General features: G+C 33.8%; 6 protein-coding genes and 2 pseudogenes across 8 annotated transcripts, besides 2 other annotated features; 3 read left to right on the plus strand and 5 right to left on the minus strand.

Annotated features, from left to right (window-relative positions):
• Window positions 1-15,119: part of a mobile genetic element that runs on past both edges of the window.
• TVAGG3_0622680 (organellar and viral DNA polymerase type B) lies at window positions 140-412 on the plus strand (the record flags this gene model as incomplete). The annotated part of the gene is made up of 1 exon (XM_051240415.1): window positions 140-412. A coding segment is annotated over one exon (273 nt), but the record flags the coding sequence as incomplete, so codon positions are not given.
• TVAGG3_0622690 (KilA, N-terminal/APSES-type HTH, DNA-binding family) lies at window positions 1,058-1,750 on the plus strand (the record flags this gene model as incomplete). Its single annotated transcript, XM_051240416.1, has 1 exon — window positions 1,058-1,750. The coding sequence occupies one exon, from the start codon at window positions 1,058-1,060 to the stop codon at window positions 1,748-1,750; it is 693 nt and encodes a 230-aa protein (XP_051087003.1).
• Window positions 2,276-3,115, minus strand: TVAGG3_0622700 (protein of unknown function, DUF4106 family; the record flags this gene model as incomplete). The annotated part of the gene is made up of 1 exon (XM_051240417.1): window positions 2,276-3,115. A coding segment is annotated over one exon (840 nt), but the record flags the coding sequence as incomplete, so codon positions are not given.
• Window positions 3,152-3,604, plus strand: TVAGG3_0622710 (uncharacterized protein; the record flags this gene model as incomplete). The annotated part of the gene is made up of 1 exon (XM_051240418.1): window positions 3,152-3,604. The coding sequence occupies one exon, from the start codon at window positions 3,152-3,154 to the stop codon at window positions 3,602-3,604; it is 453 nt and encodes a 150-aa protein (XP_051087005.1).
• TVAGG3_0622720 (protein of unknown function, DUF4108 family) lies at window positions 3,802-4,039 on the minus strand (the record flags this gene model as incomplete). The annotated part of the gene is made up of 1 exon (XM_051240419.1): window positions 3,802-4,039. A coding segment is annotated over one exon (238 nt), but the record flags the coding sequence as incomplete, so codon positions are not given.
• TVAGG3_0622730 lies at window positions 4,075-5,309 on the minus strand (annotated as a pseudogene). Its single transcript has one exon. A coding segment is annotated over exon 1 (1,235 nt).
• On the minus strand, window positions 5,339-5,731 carry TVAGG3_0622740 (uncharacterized protein; the record flags this gene model as incomplete). Its single annotated transcript, XM_051240420.1, has 1 exon — window positions 5,339-5,731. The coding sequence occupies one exon, from the start codon at window positions 5,729-5,731 to the stop codon at window positions 5,339-5,341; it is 393 nt and encodes a 130-aa protein (XP_051087007.1).
• TVAGG3_0622750 lies at window positions 10,470-11,699 on the minus strand (annotated as a pseudogene). The gene has a single exon. A coding segment is annotated over exon 1 (1,230 nt).
• Window positions 13,897-14,022: a mobile genetic element.

Consider the following 15,119-nt stretch of genomic DNA (forward strand, 5'->3'; position numbering starts at 1 on the left):
TATGATATCGGTAAAATTCTATGGAACTGCAGCATATCTCATCGACAAAAGTCTTATACCAATAGTTTTGTTATGGTTAGACCCAGTTGTTGGATATAACTTCATAACATATGGTTTATTCGACTCAGAACGTTGCAGTGAAGGCTTACTTTACATCGTTCAGAAACCGAAGGACTTCAATACAAAGAGATATAAGATAGGAAGAACATATAATATAACTCAAAGATATGACAGTACAGTCAATAGAGTTAAGGTTGTGTTCGTTAACGATATGAGAGCTGCTGAAACAGAACTACTCGAAAAGTTTGAGAAAATGTATGGTGCTCCCACGAAAGGTAAAGAAACGTTTGAAGTAGATGAGATAGATAAAGCTATAAAATTATTTGACGAAGTTGCTGAAAAATACATGTAAAAATAACGTTTACCATGTAAAACGCTTGTAAAAAAACAGGTGAAAAAACAGGTGAAAAAACAGGTGAGATCGCACCTCTTCACCTAAACATTATTTTTGCTGAAAAATGACCAAATTTCATGAATTTCCTCATATGCTTGCTTCCCTCGGAAAACCGAGAGAAGAGATTCCGTATGAAAATCGTGAAATTTCTCTAGACCGGATTTTACCGGCCTTGCCTAAAACTCATGAAAATCGTGAAGAACAGCGAGTAGGTAAGAAACCCCAGTCGCCAAAACTCTATGAAAATCATGAAGCACAGCGAGTAGGTAAGAAACCTTAGTCGCCAAAACTCTATGAAAATCATGAAGCACAGCGAGACCGTTTTTTTTTTCTGGGTCGCCAAAACACATGAAAATCATGAAATTTCTCTAGACCGGATTTTATCGGTCTAGCCTAAAACTCTATGAAAATCATGAATTTCCTTAAGACAGAAAAAATAAAGTTAGTTTTATTTTTATTTATTTTTTTATTTTGTATGTAAGGACAGATATGTCAACAACAGAGAACACAACAACAGTTATAGTCCATGAAGCTATAAATGAAGAATACGAGTACATACAGTATAACAAACAGTTACGTCTCATTCGTTCGGTCAAAGACGATATGTACCAGATGCAAAGTATTTTGAACGCTCTTCGTTCTACAAAGCAAGCATATCATTGGTTTGAAAACCAACAGACAAAAGAACTTTTAGAAGAATTTCCTCATATGTTTGCGACCCTCGGAAAACCGAGGGTCGAGATTCCGTACGAAAATCGTAAAAATTTGCTAAATGGTTTGAGAGGATATTATGTTCATAGACTTTTAGTAAATGCTGTTGCAATGTGGGCTTCACCTCGTTACGCTTGTTATATTTTCATGATGTTAGATGAAATTCATAGACAAGAACGTGAAGAGCTAGAGAACAAGCTTGAAGCAAAAGACAAAAACATTCAGAAAAGAATACCACGTTCGGTACCAAAAGGTAAGGAAAAGAACTATAAGTATATGATTTATACTGAAGAGATGGAAAATGAAGAAGATAAAGATATGGTTATGTTGCATTTAGTCAGAAGAAACAACAAAAGCTTTTACGACCTTGCTAAGATTTACAAATCTGACAGAAATTGGTTCTATCGCGAAAACTTACCGATTTCAATGACACCGAATGAAGATGTGAAACAAATAGTTCAAGATACGTTACCTCAAACACACTATGATATTAAAGGTTGTACAATACTTACCTTCAAAGAAGATTTGCCATTGTTAAAGGAAAAAATAACAGAGTATTTTGACAACTTCAAACAAGTAGAGTAGATGAACCATTTATTTTTCAAGCTTGACTTCAGATGGCTCAGGTAGCTCTATAAAGTAAATTGCCTTGTCAAATCCTTCTGGCATTCCGAGTCCTTCCTTCCGACAGGAAAAGTTTTTCCTTCCAACAGAAAAAAGTTCTTCCTTCCAACAAGAAAAAATTTTCCATCCGACAAGAAAAAATTTTCCAGTTGTCCGTCCGTAAACCATTCAAATTTTCGAAAATTGAGAACTTTTTGGTCGAACTTCAGAAAAAAATTTTCCATCCGACAGGAAAAATTTTTCCATCCGACAGGAAAAAAATTTTCCTTCCAACAGGAAAAGTTCTTCCTTCCAACAGGAAAAGTTCTTCCTTCCAACAGGAAAAGTTCTTCCATCCGACAGGACACAAACGGATGACTGACGTTCCTCTTCCTGAATGCCTTCCAAAGCCAGAAGAACCGACAGCCCCAGCACCACAACAGACTTACTAAGACTAAACACTTAGATTTTTCAAGCTTGACTTTTTACAATTTGAACTTTGTTTGCGTAGATATGAATTCTGAAAGAAGTATGAGGGTCTTGTATGACTTTGTACTTCTCCCATAGTTCATGTCTGTCAAACTTACCTGCCATGGACTCTTTCATAAGTTCCATGAAATCGTCTTCGGACAATCCGGGGAAAAGTATAATGTCAGTAAGTATTCTTTTAACATCCTTACTTAAACTCTTTGCTGTCTGTACACAAATGACAACTGAGATGTTAAAGTGTCTGAGCTTCTTAAGAATTCGACACATATCTTGTTCTCTGTTCTTAAGCAAAGGATGAGAGGCGAAATCATCTAAGATAAGAAGACACCTATGAGGGTATGTCTTCCAATCGTAAGATTGCAATTTCTTCGAAATGTATTCTATCTCTTTCTGTTTGTTTCTGAAGTGTTTCTTCTCTAATATTCTCTGCATTTCCTCATTTGGGTCTTTGAACTTAGAATTTATATACTCATTTATAGCATTGTACTTCAAAACCCTTCTTTGGTACTTCTTTATCCAATCTAACAACTCAGAGTCTTTTATACATACTAACTTAGACTTCTTTATAATATCTTTGAACGAATTGACGGTTTGGTCAAATTGACCAGAAGTACTACAAATGACAACTAACTCATAAAATGGGTTCTTCTCATCTAGTTCTTGTTGTTGTGCAGCCATTTTAAGATAAGTGAAAGTCTTACCCGACCCAGGTGGTGCAATTAGACCTGTTATACCATTCTGAGCAAATAAGAACTTGTCATGTATAGGCTTTATCTGAGCATTTTCTAACTTCCTCTTGTTCTTGTTTAAAATATTCTCAAATTTCTTGTCAATGTCAGCAAACTTTTTTTCTAACATATTTTTAGAAAAATTAAAATTTTTATCTTTTAGAAAATGTCTAGCGATTTCGCTATCTATATTCGAGACAAGCTTTTTGACAGCAAAACATCTGTCGACCATAAAATCTTACATAGTGTAAACAAGAAAGGTGAATTTGTTCTAAAGTTCTGTTTCTGGGAATATGACAAGAACCATAAAACATTAAGCAGAACAGTCTTAAAATTTGTCAATGACAGACTTGTTGACAGAGATGACGCCTCTTGGAAAGATGAAGTCCAACAAAAGTTCTTAGAATGCAAAGAAGACACATGCGCTGTTCTTGAAGATGAAATAGGAAACAGAATAGATGAGCTATTAAAGGACAAAGAACTTTTACAGAAATATGGTTCGGAGAAATTTGACATAACTCCACCAGAGAAGAAGAAGAGAGAAAAGAAAGAAAAGAAAGTAGAAGAAGAGAAGAAAGAACCTGAACCAGTTCCAGAGAAAAAGAAATTTGACATGTAAAAATAAAATTTTATTTTTAGAACATTTCTGGGTCAATGTCAATGTTCTCTTCCTCTTTAGGGGCAAACACTGGCTTAGACTCTAAAATCTTTTTACCCAATTTACCTTGAACTTCAACTATCTTAGACTCATAATATTCATAGTCGTCTGCTTTCTTTGGTTCATAAGGTATAACAAGTTTGTATGCTTTGCCTTCTTTAAGGTTTGAGAACCTTCTGTCAAACTTTCTTTGACTGCTAACAAACCTTCTATGTCTAAGTCTTCAAATTTCGCACCATTTTTAGTCACAATAGCAAACTTAACTGGTTCGATGTTCCAAACTTTGCTGAATGAAGACTTTTCAAAATGGTAGAAGTAAACATTCAAATATGTGAATGGGTCTAGTTCTTCTTTAAGTCCTGACATGTACTTGTTTACTGAGATGAATTTTGCCATCTTTTCTATCGGATAAAAAAATATTTTTTTTAAATTTACTCATAAAAATTTTTCTTTGTATATACACCATTCTGTACGTCTAAAAGACTTTTGACATTTGCCAAGAATGTACGTTTAGAAGCTGCCATATAACCATATTCTTGACAATATTGTTTATACGAATCGTACAATGACCTTTCATCTAAACACTCAAAGTCAGTTTCATCTATGAACAGTTCATATACACTCTTGTTTGCTTCTAACAATGTTTGTCTCTCTTCGGTATGTGGAATTTGTCTTGGATTGAACTTTGAAATATCTAATGTCATAAAATATGAGAACAAGTGGTTGTAAAAGTCAGATGTCAAAGTTTCTGCTAAGTCGTCAAAATATTCTGTATCTTGCATATGAGAATCTGACGTTCTGACAACTACATATCTTCTGTCAGAACTTTCTAACTTCATCGGAACAGCATTGTTTGAAACCATAATGAAGTTTGCAACATTTTCACAAACTCTTTGGTCTTTATATTTTCTTTCAACAACTCCAACTTTGTCTGTTATAAGACTCTTCAAAGCATCTGAGTTCAAAACTTTTGTTGTATCTATACTTTGAAGTTCATTGCAAACTATAAGTTTCATATTCTCTATTGAGGAGTTAAACTTGCCACAGATGTTTCTATGTTTGTCATATTCGGGTTCGAATAGCCCTCTAACAGTTTGCATAAGATATCTGTAAAGAATGTGTTCTTACCAGTTCCTTGTTTTCCAATTATAATGAGAGCAGTTTCATTTTTAGCACTTGGATGTTGTAAGATGTTTGCAAACCAACATAAGATATACTCATAGACTCTTTCGTTTCCATTGCATATAATTTCTTTGACATGGTCTAACCAAGCTTCTATAATATTTTCTTTCCATTCTACTTGTTCGTATTTATATCCAGTGAAGATAGAATAGAAGTTTGGAGAAGGTGTATAGAACTTTATACCTCGAACTGAAAAATCTTCTAACTTTGACAATAAGATATCCCAAGCATCTAACATCTTCATGCCAACTTGTACAACTTTTATTTTCTTAAGTTTCTGTCTACATTCTTGTTCTGAAACTATTGTCGCTTTAGGTTTGTTAAAGACTACATCCCATTCTTTCATGACATAACATTCTGGGGCAGAGTCGACATAAATGACTAAACGTTTCAAATTCTCGACTGCTTTGTTATAGTCTCTAAATGGACACATATTTCTGAATGCTTGGAAGTCATAAAAATCTGAAACATCTATTCTGTACATTTTTATAAAAATAAAAAAAATATTTTTTTTTATTCTTGACTTTGTTGTTGCATTTGTTGCATTTGTTGTTCTTGAGCTATTTGTTGTTGAAGTTGTTCTTGTAATACAATACTTTCACCAGTTGCATCTTCCAATTCGAAACTTTCTGCCGTCATTGACAAATACATAGGACATAAAAGTTTTACAGGAACAAAGTTTGCGTCAACTAATGTCAACGTTATACTTGCCAAAGTGTTTGAGTTCACTAAGGTTGAAAATTCTGCATTCGAATGAACAATAGGCAAACCAGCAGAGAAAGTATTGTTTATACGCATAAGTATCTTTTGGTCATAATAGTTTCTGTCGACATTCGAATAACACTTTGAACCTAAGTTTGAAACAATATATAAGATTGGTGTGCTTAATGTCAATGGAATAGACATTCCTTGTATGACACCTTTTCCTGTTATAGGAAACTGTTGGTAGTAAAAACCAGAAATAAGTTTTGTATTATAGCTCATATTGTTTATAGTAAACTCAGTCGGACATCCAAACATAATGAAACCTGCTCTAGTTGCAGCACATGTTACACCTGTACTTAAAGTATTAAATAAGTCAACAAAACCTGTTGGTGGTATATCTGAGTAAGTATCTTCAAAGGAGTATTTTTTACCATTCACAACAATAAAATCTTCTGGTGTCAAAAGAGCAAAACAGGCTTTAGTCGTCATTGTGTTTAAAGTTAGTTTACAATATCGTCCTTGAGGACTTTGTAAGTTTGTTGTTATAGAATTATATGACTCAGGGTTTTTAGTCGTAATAGTATAAACCATTATATCTTCTGCCATTTATATATATTTAAAAGTTTTTCTGAAAGTGGAGAAGAACTTCATCTAAACTTTCACATGGCGTTTCTTGAAGTTCTCTGTCTAAGAAGTTCAAATATTTTGTAAAGACATAGAACTTTCCTTTGTCTACACGAAACAACAAAACAGGGTCTTTCATATCGTTCAAAAGTGTGTAAAGTCCTTTACATGAAATAAAGTCTATATTATTTTTCTTCAAACATCTTTCAAGAAGTTTTGACATTTTTACTTAGCAAATAAATTTTAATGAAATGTTGTGGTCGTCAAATATTTTTATGACGTCTGGGAAACTATATTTTAAGTTCAACGTTTCACCTCCTTTCATAACGTATATCTTGTCAATGACATTATATGAAACACCACAGCAACTAATGTCGGGTTCTATTTCTTTGATGTTTATATCGTCTGCCTCTGTCAAAAGTTTCAATAGTTCTTTCAAAACTTCATGAGGTGCGATGACATATGAGTTCACTTTTACAGGGTTGTGTTCGACCAAGTTTAACATTATACCTAAAGCTTGACAAATCTTCTCCTGAGTTTGAAGTTTGTCTTTAAGTTGTGGTAGTCGTTTCGAATATCTGCAACAGAACTTAAGTCTCTGCTAACTTCAGGATATGTTGGTTCTTTTACAGGAACAATTGTTTATACCATCTTCGTCTTCGTATGGTTTCCCCACTTCAACATCTCTGTCTTTGACATTGACAACAACACTTTGACTGTTTGTTTGTTGGTGAATTTAACTTCACATCTGCCACCGCCATTAAACCTTTTTGAAACACTTACGCTTCTATTTTTCGGAAATGACATTTTACTTAGAATAAAAAGATGGACGTATTCGAGTATCTCTTCGAATTGAAGCAGAACAAAGGTTTACACACACAAAACAATACAAATACATTGACAGAATAGTTCTTTATACAAACAATGGTAAATGTTATAGAATAGCAATATTTGCTGAACCAAAATATTTCCATAAAGCAAAGAAAGTTGGTATAACTGAAATGGTGAAAGTTCTTGAAGCAGACAAAAATATAACTTCAAAACTTACAGATATTTCTAAAGGTAAGTTTATCTTACAATATTATGTCAAAACTGGCGTACTGTCAATATTTGACGGAGAGAAGTCAGTTCAAGAACAACTTACTGACCTGCTGCCAAAATCTGCTCGATGGAAGCTGTCGTTATGCCAATCTGAGGAGCCCCAGCAGGTTTCATCGAACGAATCTTCAAAAGAGCATCTTCCGTGAAAAGTGCTATTGGTTTTGTAAACTTCTTTGCTCTCAGTTCATCTGGACCGTCTCTGTCACCGGTATATTGTATTTGAACTGTACCAACAGTTGAAATACCACCATAAAGTCTTCTGAGTCAGCAAATGGAATGCCAAGCCAAAAGTTTGAACGGTCTCCATTTGTATATTGAGTTTTTTGACCTCCTGTATGAGTCCATACTTTCACATATGGCATAATAGAACTTTGCATTTCAGGGTTATGGTTGTTGTGAAGTTGTTGTTAAAGTTCATAGCATCTAATGTCAAGTTGTATGACCTCATATCCTCAACTGTAGAATATTCTTCTCTTGGATAATATTTGCCATCTATGTTTATATGATATTTAATACGGGGTTGTAGAAACAAGAATAGTCATTTATAGTTCGTCTGAACAGTACAAACATAGTATCTGCATGTTTCATTGCAGTTGTTAAAGCAATATCTGTTCTTGCACCTGGGTCAGCACTTTGGTTTCCAACTTCACCTGCAAAGTCTTTGACAGATATTTGGTGTATAGGGAACATAAGTGGAACTGCAATATATTTGGCAGCTAAAGCATTTGAAATATCTGGGTCCAACATATAGACTGCAAGTCTGCTTTCTATTCTCTTGCATTCAAACTTTTCGCATGTAACTTAACTGGGTCCCAAGCAGTTCCAGCAGCATTGAAATAATAGTTTACTTCATTGTTGAAGTTTGAGAAACCAAAGTCTAAGTCAACTTTGTCTTTTGCAAAAGTCACAGAACTTGGCTCCACCAGTTCCAGCTATAGTAATGCTGAATGGGTCTTGTGTTGGTGCAATGACTAAGTTATTTTTGCTTGGAGTAAGTTCAATAGAAATTTTTCCTGCCCAGTTTGGCAAGTATCTTAAAACCTGAAGATGAGGAAAGATGACAAAGGAACTCTAAGTTTCAGTTTTACTTTAGTGGCAGCAGTTCCATCTGAACCAGAAAGGTTAACATAAACTCCTGGAACGTTAGGGTCAAGTCTTCTTATTTTCTCAATATTTGCATACTGGTCTGTTTGTTCTCTAGCTTGTGGTTGTACTGAGTTTCTCAAAGCGAACCATTCATAGTTTGCCCATGTTACTGTTTTGAACAAGAGATATGTATGGAAAGGTTGTACAAAAATTTTGTACCTTCAAAGAAGACTTGCCGCTACTTGAAAGAAAAAATAACAGAGTATTTTGAAACAACTTCAAACGGAAGTAGGGTAGATGAACCATTTATTTTCAAGCTTGACTTTTTACAATTTGAAACTTTGTTTGCGTAGATATGAATTCTGAAAGAAGTAATGAAGGGTCTTGTATGACTTTGTACTCTCCCATAGTTCATGTCTGTCAAACTTACCTGCCATGGACTCTTTCATAAGTTCCATGAAATCGTCTTCGGACAATCCGGGAAAAGTATTATGTCAGTAAGTATTCTTTTAACATCCTTACTTAAACTCTTTGCTGTCTGTACACAAATGACAACTGAGATGTTAAAGTGTCTGAGCTTCTTAAGAATTCGACACATATTCTGTTTCTCTGTTCTTTAACAAAAGGATGAGAAGCAAAGTCATCTAAGATAAGAAGACATCTATGAGGGTAAGTCTTCAATCGTAAGATTGCAATTTCTTCGAAATGTATTCTATCTCTTTCTGTTTGTTTCTGAAGTGTTTCTTCTCTAATATTCTCTGCATTTCCTCATTTGGGTCTTTAAACTTAAATTTATATACTCATTTATAGCATTATACTTCAAAACTCTTCTTTGGTACTTCTTTATCCAATCTAACAACTCAGTATCCTTTTATACATACTAACTTAGACTTCTTTATAATATCTTTGAACGAATTGACGTTGTTTGGTCAAATTGACCAGAAGTCACAAATAACAACTAACTCATAGAAATGGGTTCTTCTCATCTAGTTCTTGTTGTTGTGCAGCCATTTTAAGATAAGTGAAAGTCTTACCCGACCCAGGTGGTGCAATTAGACCTGTTATACCATTCTGAGCAAATAAGAACTTGTCATGTATAGGCTTTATCTGAGCATTTCTAACTTCCTCTTGTTCTTTTTAAAACATTCTCAAATTTCTTGTCAATGTCAGCAAACTTTTTTCTAACATATTTTTAGAAAAATTAAAATTTTTATCTTTTAGAAAATGTCTAGCGATTGCGCTATCTATATTCGAGACAAGCTTTTCGACAGCAAAACATCTGTCGACCATAAAATCTTACATAGTGTAAACAAGAAAGGTGAATTTGTTCTAAAGTTCTGTTTCTGGGAATATGACAAGAACCATAAAACATTACAAAGAGCAGTCTTAAAATTTGTCAATGACAGACTTGTTGACAGAGATAACGCCGATTGGAAAGATGAAGTCCAACAAAAGTTCTTAGAATGCAAAGAAGACACATGCGCTGTTCTTGAAGATGAAATAGAAAACAGAATAGATGAGCTATTAAAGGACAAAGAACTTTTACAAAAAATATGGTTCTGAGAATTTGACATAACTCCACCAGAGAAGAAGAGAGAAAAGAAAAGAGAAAAAAGTAGAAGAAGAGAAGAAAGAACCTGAACCAGTTCAGAGAGAAGAAATTGACATGTAAAAATAAAATTTTATTTTTAGAACATTTCTGGGTCAATGTCAATGTTCTCTTCCTCTTTAGGAGTAAACACTGGCTTAGACTCTAAAATCTTTTTACCCAATTTACCTTGAACTTCAAACATCTTAGACTCATAATATTCATAGTCGTCTGTCTTCTTTGGTTCATAAGGTATAACAAGTTTGTATGCTTTGCCTTCTTGAGTTTTGAGAACTTTCTGTCAAAATTTTCTTTGACTGTAACAAACCTATGTTAAGTCTTCAAATTGCACCACTTTTTCTACAACAGCAAACTTAACTGGTGCAATGTTCCAAATTTTTGCAATGAGACTTTTCAAAATTAGAAGTAAACATTCAAATATGGAATGGCTTACTTATCTTTGACTTCTGTCATGTACTTTTTACTGAGATGAATTTCTGTCATCTTTTTCTATCGGATAAAAAAAATTTTTTTTTAAATTTACTCAGAAAAAATTTTCTTTGTATATACACCATTCTGAACATCTAAAAGACTTTTGACATTTGCCAAGAATGTTCGTTTAGAGCTGCCATATAACCATATTCTTGACAATATTGTTTATACGAATCGTACAATGACCTTTCATCTAAATGACACAAAGTCAGTTTCATCTATGAACAGTTCATATACACTCTTGTTTGCTTCTAACAATGTTTGTCTCTCTTCGTATGTGGAATTTGTCTTGGATTGAACTTAGAAATATCTAATGTCATGAAATATGAGAACAAGTGGTTGTAGTCAGATGTCAAAGTTTCTGCTAAGTCGTCAAAATATTCTGTATCTGCATATGAGAATCTGACGTTCTGACAACTACATATCTTCTGTCAGAACTTTCTAACTTCATCGGAACACATTGTTTGAAACCATAATGAAGTTTGCAACATTTTCACAAACTCTTTGGTCTTTATACTTTCTTTCAACAACTCCAACTTTGTCTGTTATAAGACTCTTCAAAGCATCTGAGTTCAAAACTTTTGTTGTATCTATACTTTGAAGTTCATTGCAAACTATAAGTTTCATATTCTCTATTGAGGAGTTAAACTTGCCACAGATGTTTTCTAAGTTTGTCATATTCGGATTCGAATAACCTTCTAACAGTTTGCACAAAAATATCTGTAAAGAAGTATTCTTACCAGTTCCTTGTTTTCCAATTATAATGAGAGCAGTTTCATTTTTAGCACTTGGATGTTGTAAGATGTTTGCAAACCAACATAAGATATACTCATAAACCTTTTCGTTCCCATTGCATATAATTTCTTTGACATGGTCTAACCAAGCTTCTATAATATTTTCTTTCCATCTCTACTTGTTCGATTTATATCCAGTGAAGATAGAATAGAAGTTTGGAGAAGGTGTATAGAACTTTATACCTCGAACTGAAAAATCTTCTAACTTTGACAATAAGATATCCCAAGCATCTAACATCTTCATGCCAACTTGTACGACTTTTATTTTCTTAAGTTTCTGTCTACATTCTTGTTCAGACACTATTGTTGCTCTTGGTTTGTTAAAGACAACATCCCATTCTTTCATGACATAACATTCTGGGGCAGAGTCAACATAAATGACTAAACGTTTCAAATTCTCGACTGCTTTGTTATAGTCTCTAAATGGACACATATTTCTGAATGCTTGGAAGTCATAAAAATCTGAAACATCTATTCTGTACATTTTTATAAAAATAAAAAAATATTATTTTTTTTATTCTTGACTTTGTTGTTCATTTGTTGCATTTGTTGTTCTTGAGCTATTTGTTGTTGAAGTTGTTCTTGTAATACAATACTTTCACCAGTTGCATCTTCCAATTCGAAACTTTCTGCCGTCATTGACAAATACATAGGACATAAAAGTTTTACAGGAACAAAGTTTGCGTCAACTAATGTCAACGTTATACTTGCCAAAGTGTTTGAGTTCACTAAGGTTGAAAATTCTGCATTCGAATGAACAATAGGCAAACCAGCAGAGAAAGTATTTGTTTATACGCATAAGTATTTTTGGTCATAATAGTTTCTGTCGACATTCGAATAACACTTTGAACCTAAGTTTGAAACAATATATAAGATTGGTGTGCTTAATGTCAATGGAATAGACATTCCTTGTATGACACTTTTTCCTGTTATAGGAAACTGTTGGTAGTAAAAACCAGAAATAAGTTTTGTATTATAGCTCATATCGTTTATAGTAAACTCAGTCGGACATCCAAACATAATGAAACCTGCTCTAGTTGCAGCACATGTTACACCCGTACTTAAAGTATTAAATAAGTCAACAAAACCTGTTGGTGGTATATCTGAGTAAGTATCTTCAAAGGAGTATTTTTTACCATTCACAACAATAAAGTCTTCTGGTGTCAAAAGAGCAAAACAGGCTTTAGTCGTCATTGTGTTTAAGGTTAGTTTTACAATATCGTCCTTGAGGACTTTGTAAGTTTGTTGTTATAGAATTATATGACTCAGGGTTTTTAGTCGTAATAGTATAAACCATTATGTCTTCTGCCATTTACTTAGCAAATAAATTTTAATGAAATGTTGTGGTCGTCAAATATTTTTATACAGTCTGGGAAACTATATTTTAAGTTCAACGTTTCACTCCTTTCATAACGTATATCTTGTCAATGCATTATATGAACACACACAGCAACTAATGTCGGGTTCTATTTCTTTCTTTGATGTTTATATCGTCTGCCTCTGTCAAAAGTTTCAATAGTTCTTTCAAAACTTCATGAGGTGCAATGACATATGAGTTCACTTTTACAGGGTTGTGTTCGACCAAGTTTAACATTATACTTAAAGCTTGACAAAATCTTCTCCTGAGTTTGAAGTTTGTCTTTCAGTTGTTGGTAGTCGTTTCGAATATCTGCAACAGAACTTAAGTCTCTGCTAACTTCAGGATATGTTGGTTGTTCTTTTACAGGAACAATTGTTATACCATCTTCGTCTTCGTATGGTTTCCCCACTTCAACATCTCTGTCTTTGACATTGAAACAATAACACTTTGACTGTTTGTTTGAGTTGGTGAATTTAACTTCACATCTGCCACCGGCCATTAAACCTTTTGAAACACTTAGCTTCTATTTTTCGGAAATGACATTTTACTTAGAATAAAAAGATGGACGTATTCGGATATCTTTTGAATTGAAGCAGAACAAAGTTTACACACACAAACAATACAAATACATTGACAGAATAGTTCTTTATACAAACAATGGAAAATGTTATAGAATAGCAGTCTTTGCTGAACCAAATATTTTCATAAAGCAAAGAAAGTTGGTATAACTGAAATGGTGAAAGTTCTTGAAGCAGACAAAAATATAACTTCAAAACTTACAGATATTACTAAAGGAAAGTTTATCTACAATATTATGTCAAAACTGGCGTACTGTCAATATTTGACGGAGAGAAGTCAGTTCAAGAACAACTTACTGACCTGCTGCCAAAATCTCTCGATGGAAGCTGTCGTTATGCCAATCTGAGGAGCCCCAGCAGGTTTCATCGAACGAATCTTCAAAAGAGCATCTTCCGTGAAAAGTGCTATTGGTTTTGTAAACTTCTTTGCTTTCAATTCATCTGGACCGTCTCTGTCACCAGTATATTGTATTTGAACTGTACCAACAGTTGAAATACCACCCATAAAGTCTTCTGAGTCAGCAAATGGAATGCCAAGCCAAAAGTTTGAACGGTCTCCATTTGTATATTGAGTTTTTTGACCTCCTGTATGAGTCCATACTTTCACATATGGCATAATAGAACTTTGCATTTCAGGGTTAATGGTCGTTGTGAAGTTGTTGTTAAAGTTCATAGCATCTAATGTCAAGTTGTATGACCTCATATCCTCAACTGTAGAATATTCTTCTCTTGGATAATATTTGGAAACAATAAGAATTACCGAAAAAGTGACAAAACATCAAAAACAGGGAGGGGGTCTCAATTTTTATTACTTATATTATTTTACAATATTTATATAAATACTCTTTATAATATATTTTAAAAAAAAAAAAAGGTAGTGGGGCCTCCAGGCACTTCGTGCCCTCTAGCCCTGAAGATGTTTAGTATAACTTTGTCCGGACAAGTAAGGGTCTAACGTCGCTACAGGAAAAGTTACAGGCGTTCCAAGGAAGTATACTTTGAGAAGCCTTTTCCCCTTATAGAATGAGATAGGACGGTTATTTTACAAAACTGACAACACTTTGACCGAGTAGTTTTTTGTGCTGAACAAAAAGTGTCATATAAACATCTGTCAAAAACCGCTTTTTAACTTCACTTAAAATGCCACGTAAGCTACGTAAGAATATACGTAAGAGGAAGGGAGCATTGAAACATCCAATAGTAAAACTGACACCACAACAACAGTTGCAACAACAAATGATGAATGACCCCACTATGTTGCAACAAATGTCAAGCAACCCTATGCTTTTAAACCGAGTTATTGGTGCACAGAGTGGAGGTTTAAGAGCGGCACTTTTAGCGAAAATGGCAGGCTATGGTGGAGCTGCAGACGGAACAGCTTATAACCCTCAAGTCAAATGAATTTGAGTTCACTCAAAAATCAAATAACAGATGTCAAAAAGTCAAACATAGACATACAGAAACAAATAAGTGAAAACGAAAAGAAACTAGAATATGACAGACACACACAAAGAAACTCAATGAGTTAAACGTAGAGAAAAAGAAGAAAGAAGAACAACTGAAAGAACTAAGTACAGAGGAATATATGCGAAAAAAGTGTCAGAAAAAGCAGCAGAATTAGCAAAAATGGAACAAAGATGTTAATAATTTGAAAAACCATATACTACTCAATATAAAGTACTTGAAAAGATGAAGAGATAAAAACAAAAAAGCCCTGAAGACATAATATGGATAGCGATGAGTATATAAAAAGAAGTTGAAGCAAATGTAAAGGCAGAAAAACTTTTACAGTTGCAAAACAAAACCGTACAGTATGAAACTTAGCACAAGAAAGTTAAAAAATAAGACGCAGCCATTGCAAAAGGCAATGAAAAGCGCAGAATATATAAAGCTAATAATGACTGGTTTAGTGCCCAAGCCAACGCTAAAAGCAGTCCAACTTATAGGGTCAATAAGGACAAAAATA

Source organism: Trichomonas vaginalis, chromosome III (assembly GCF_026262505.1).
Source record: "Trichomonas vaginalis G3 chromosome III, whole genome shotgun sequence".
Taxonomy (NCBI): Eukaryota; Parabasalia; order Trichomonadida; family Trichomonadidae; genus Trichomonas; species Trichomonas vaginalis.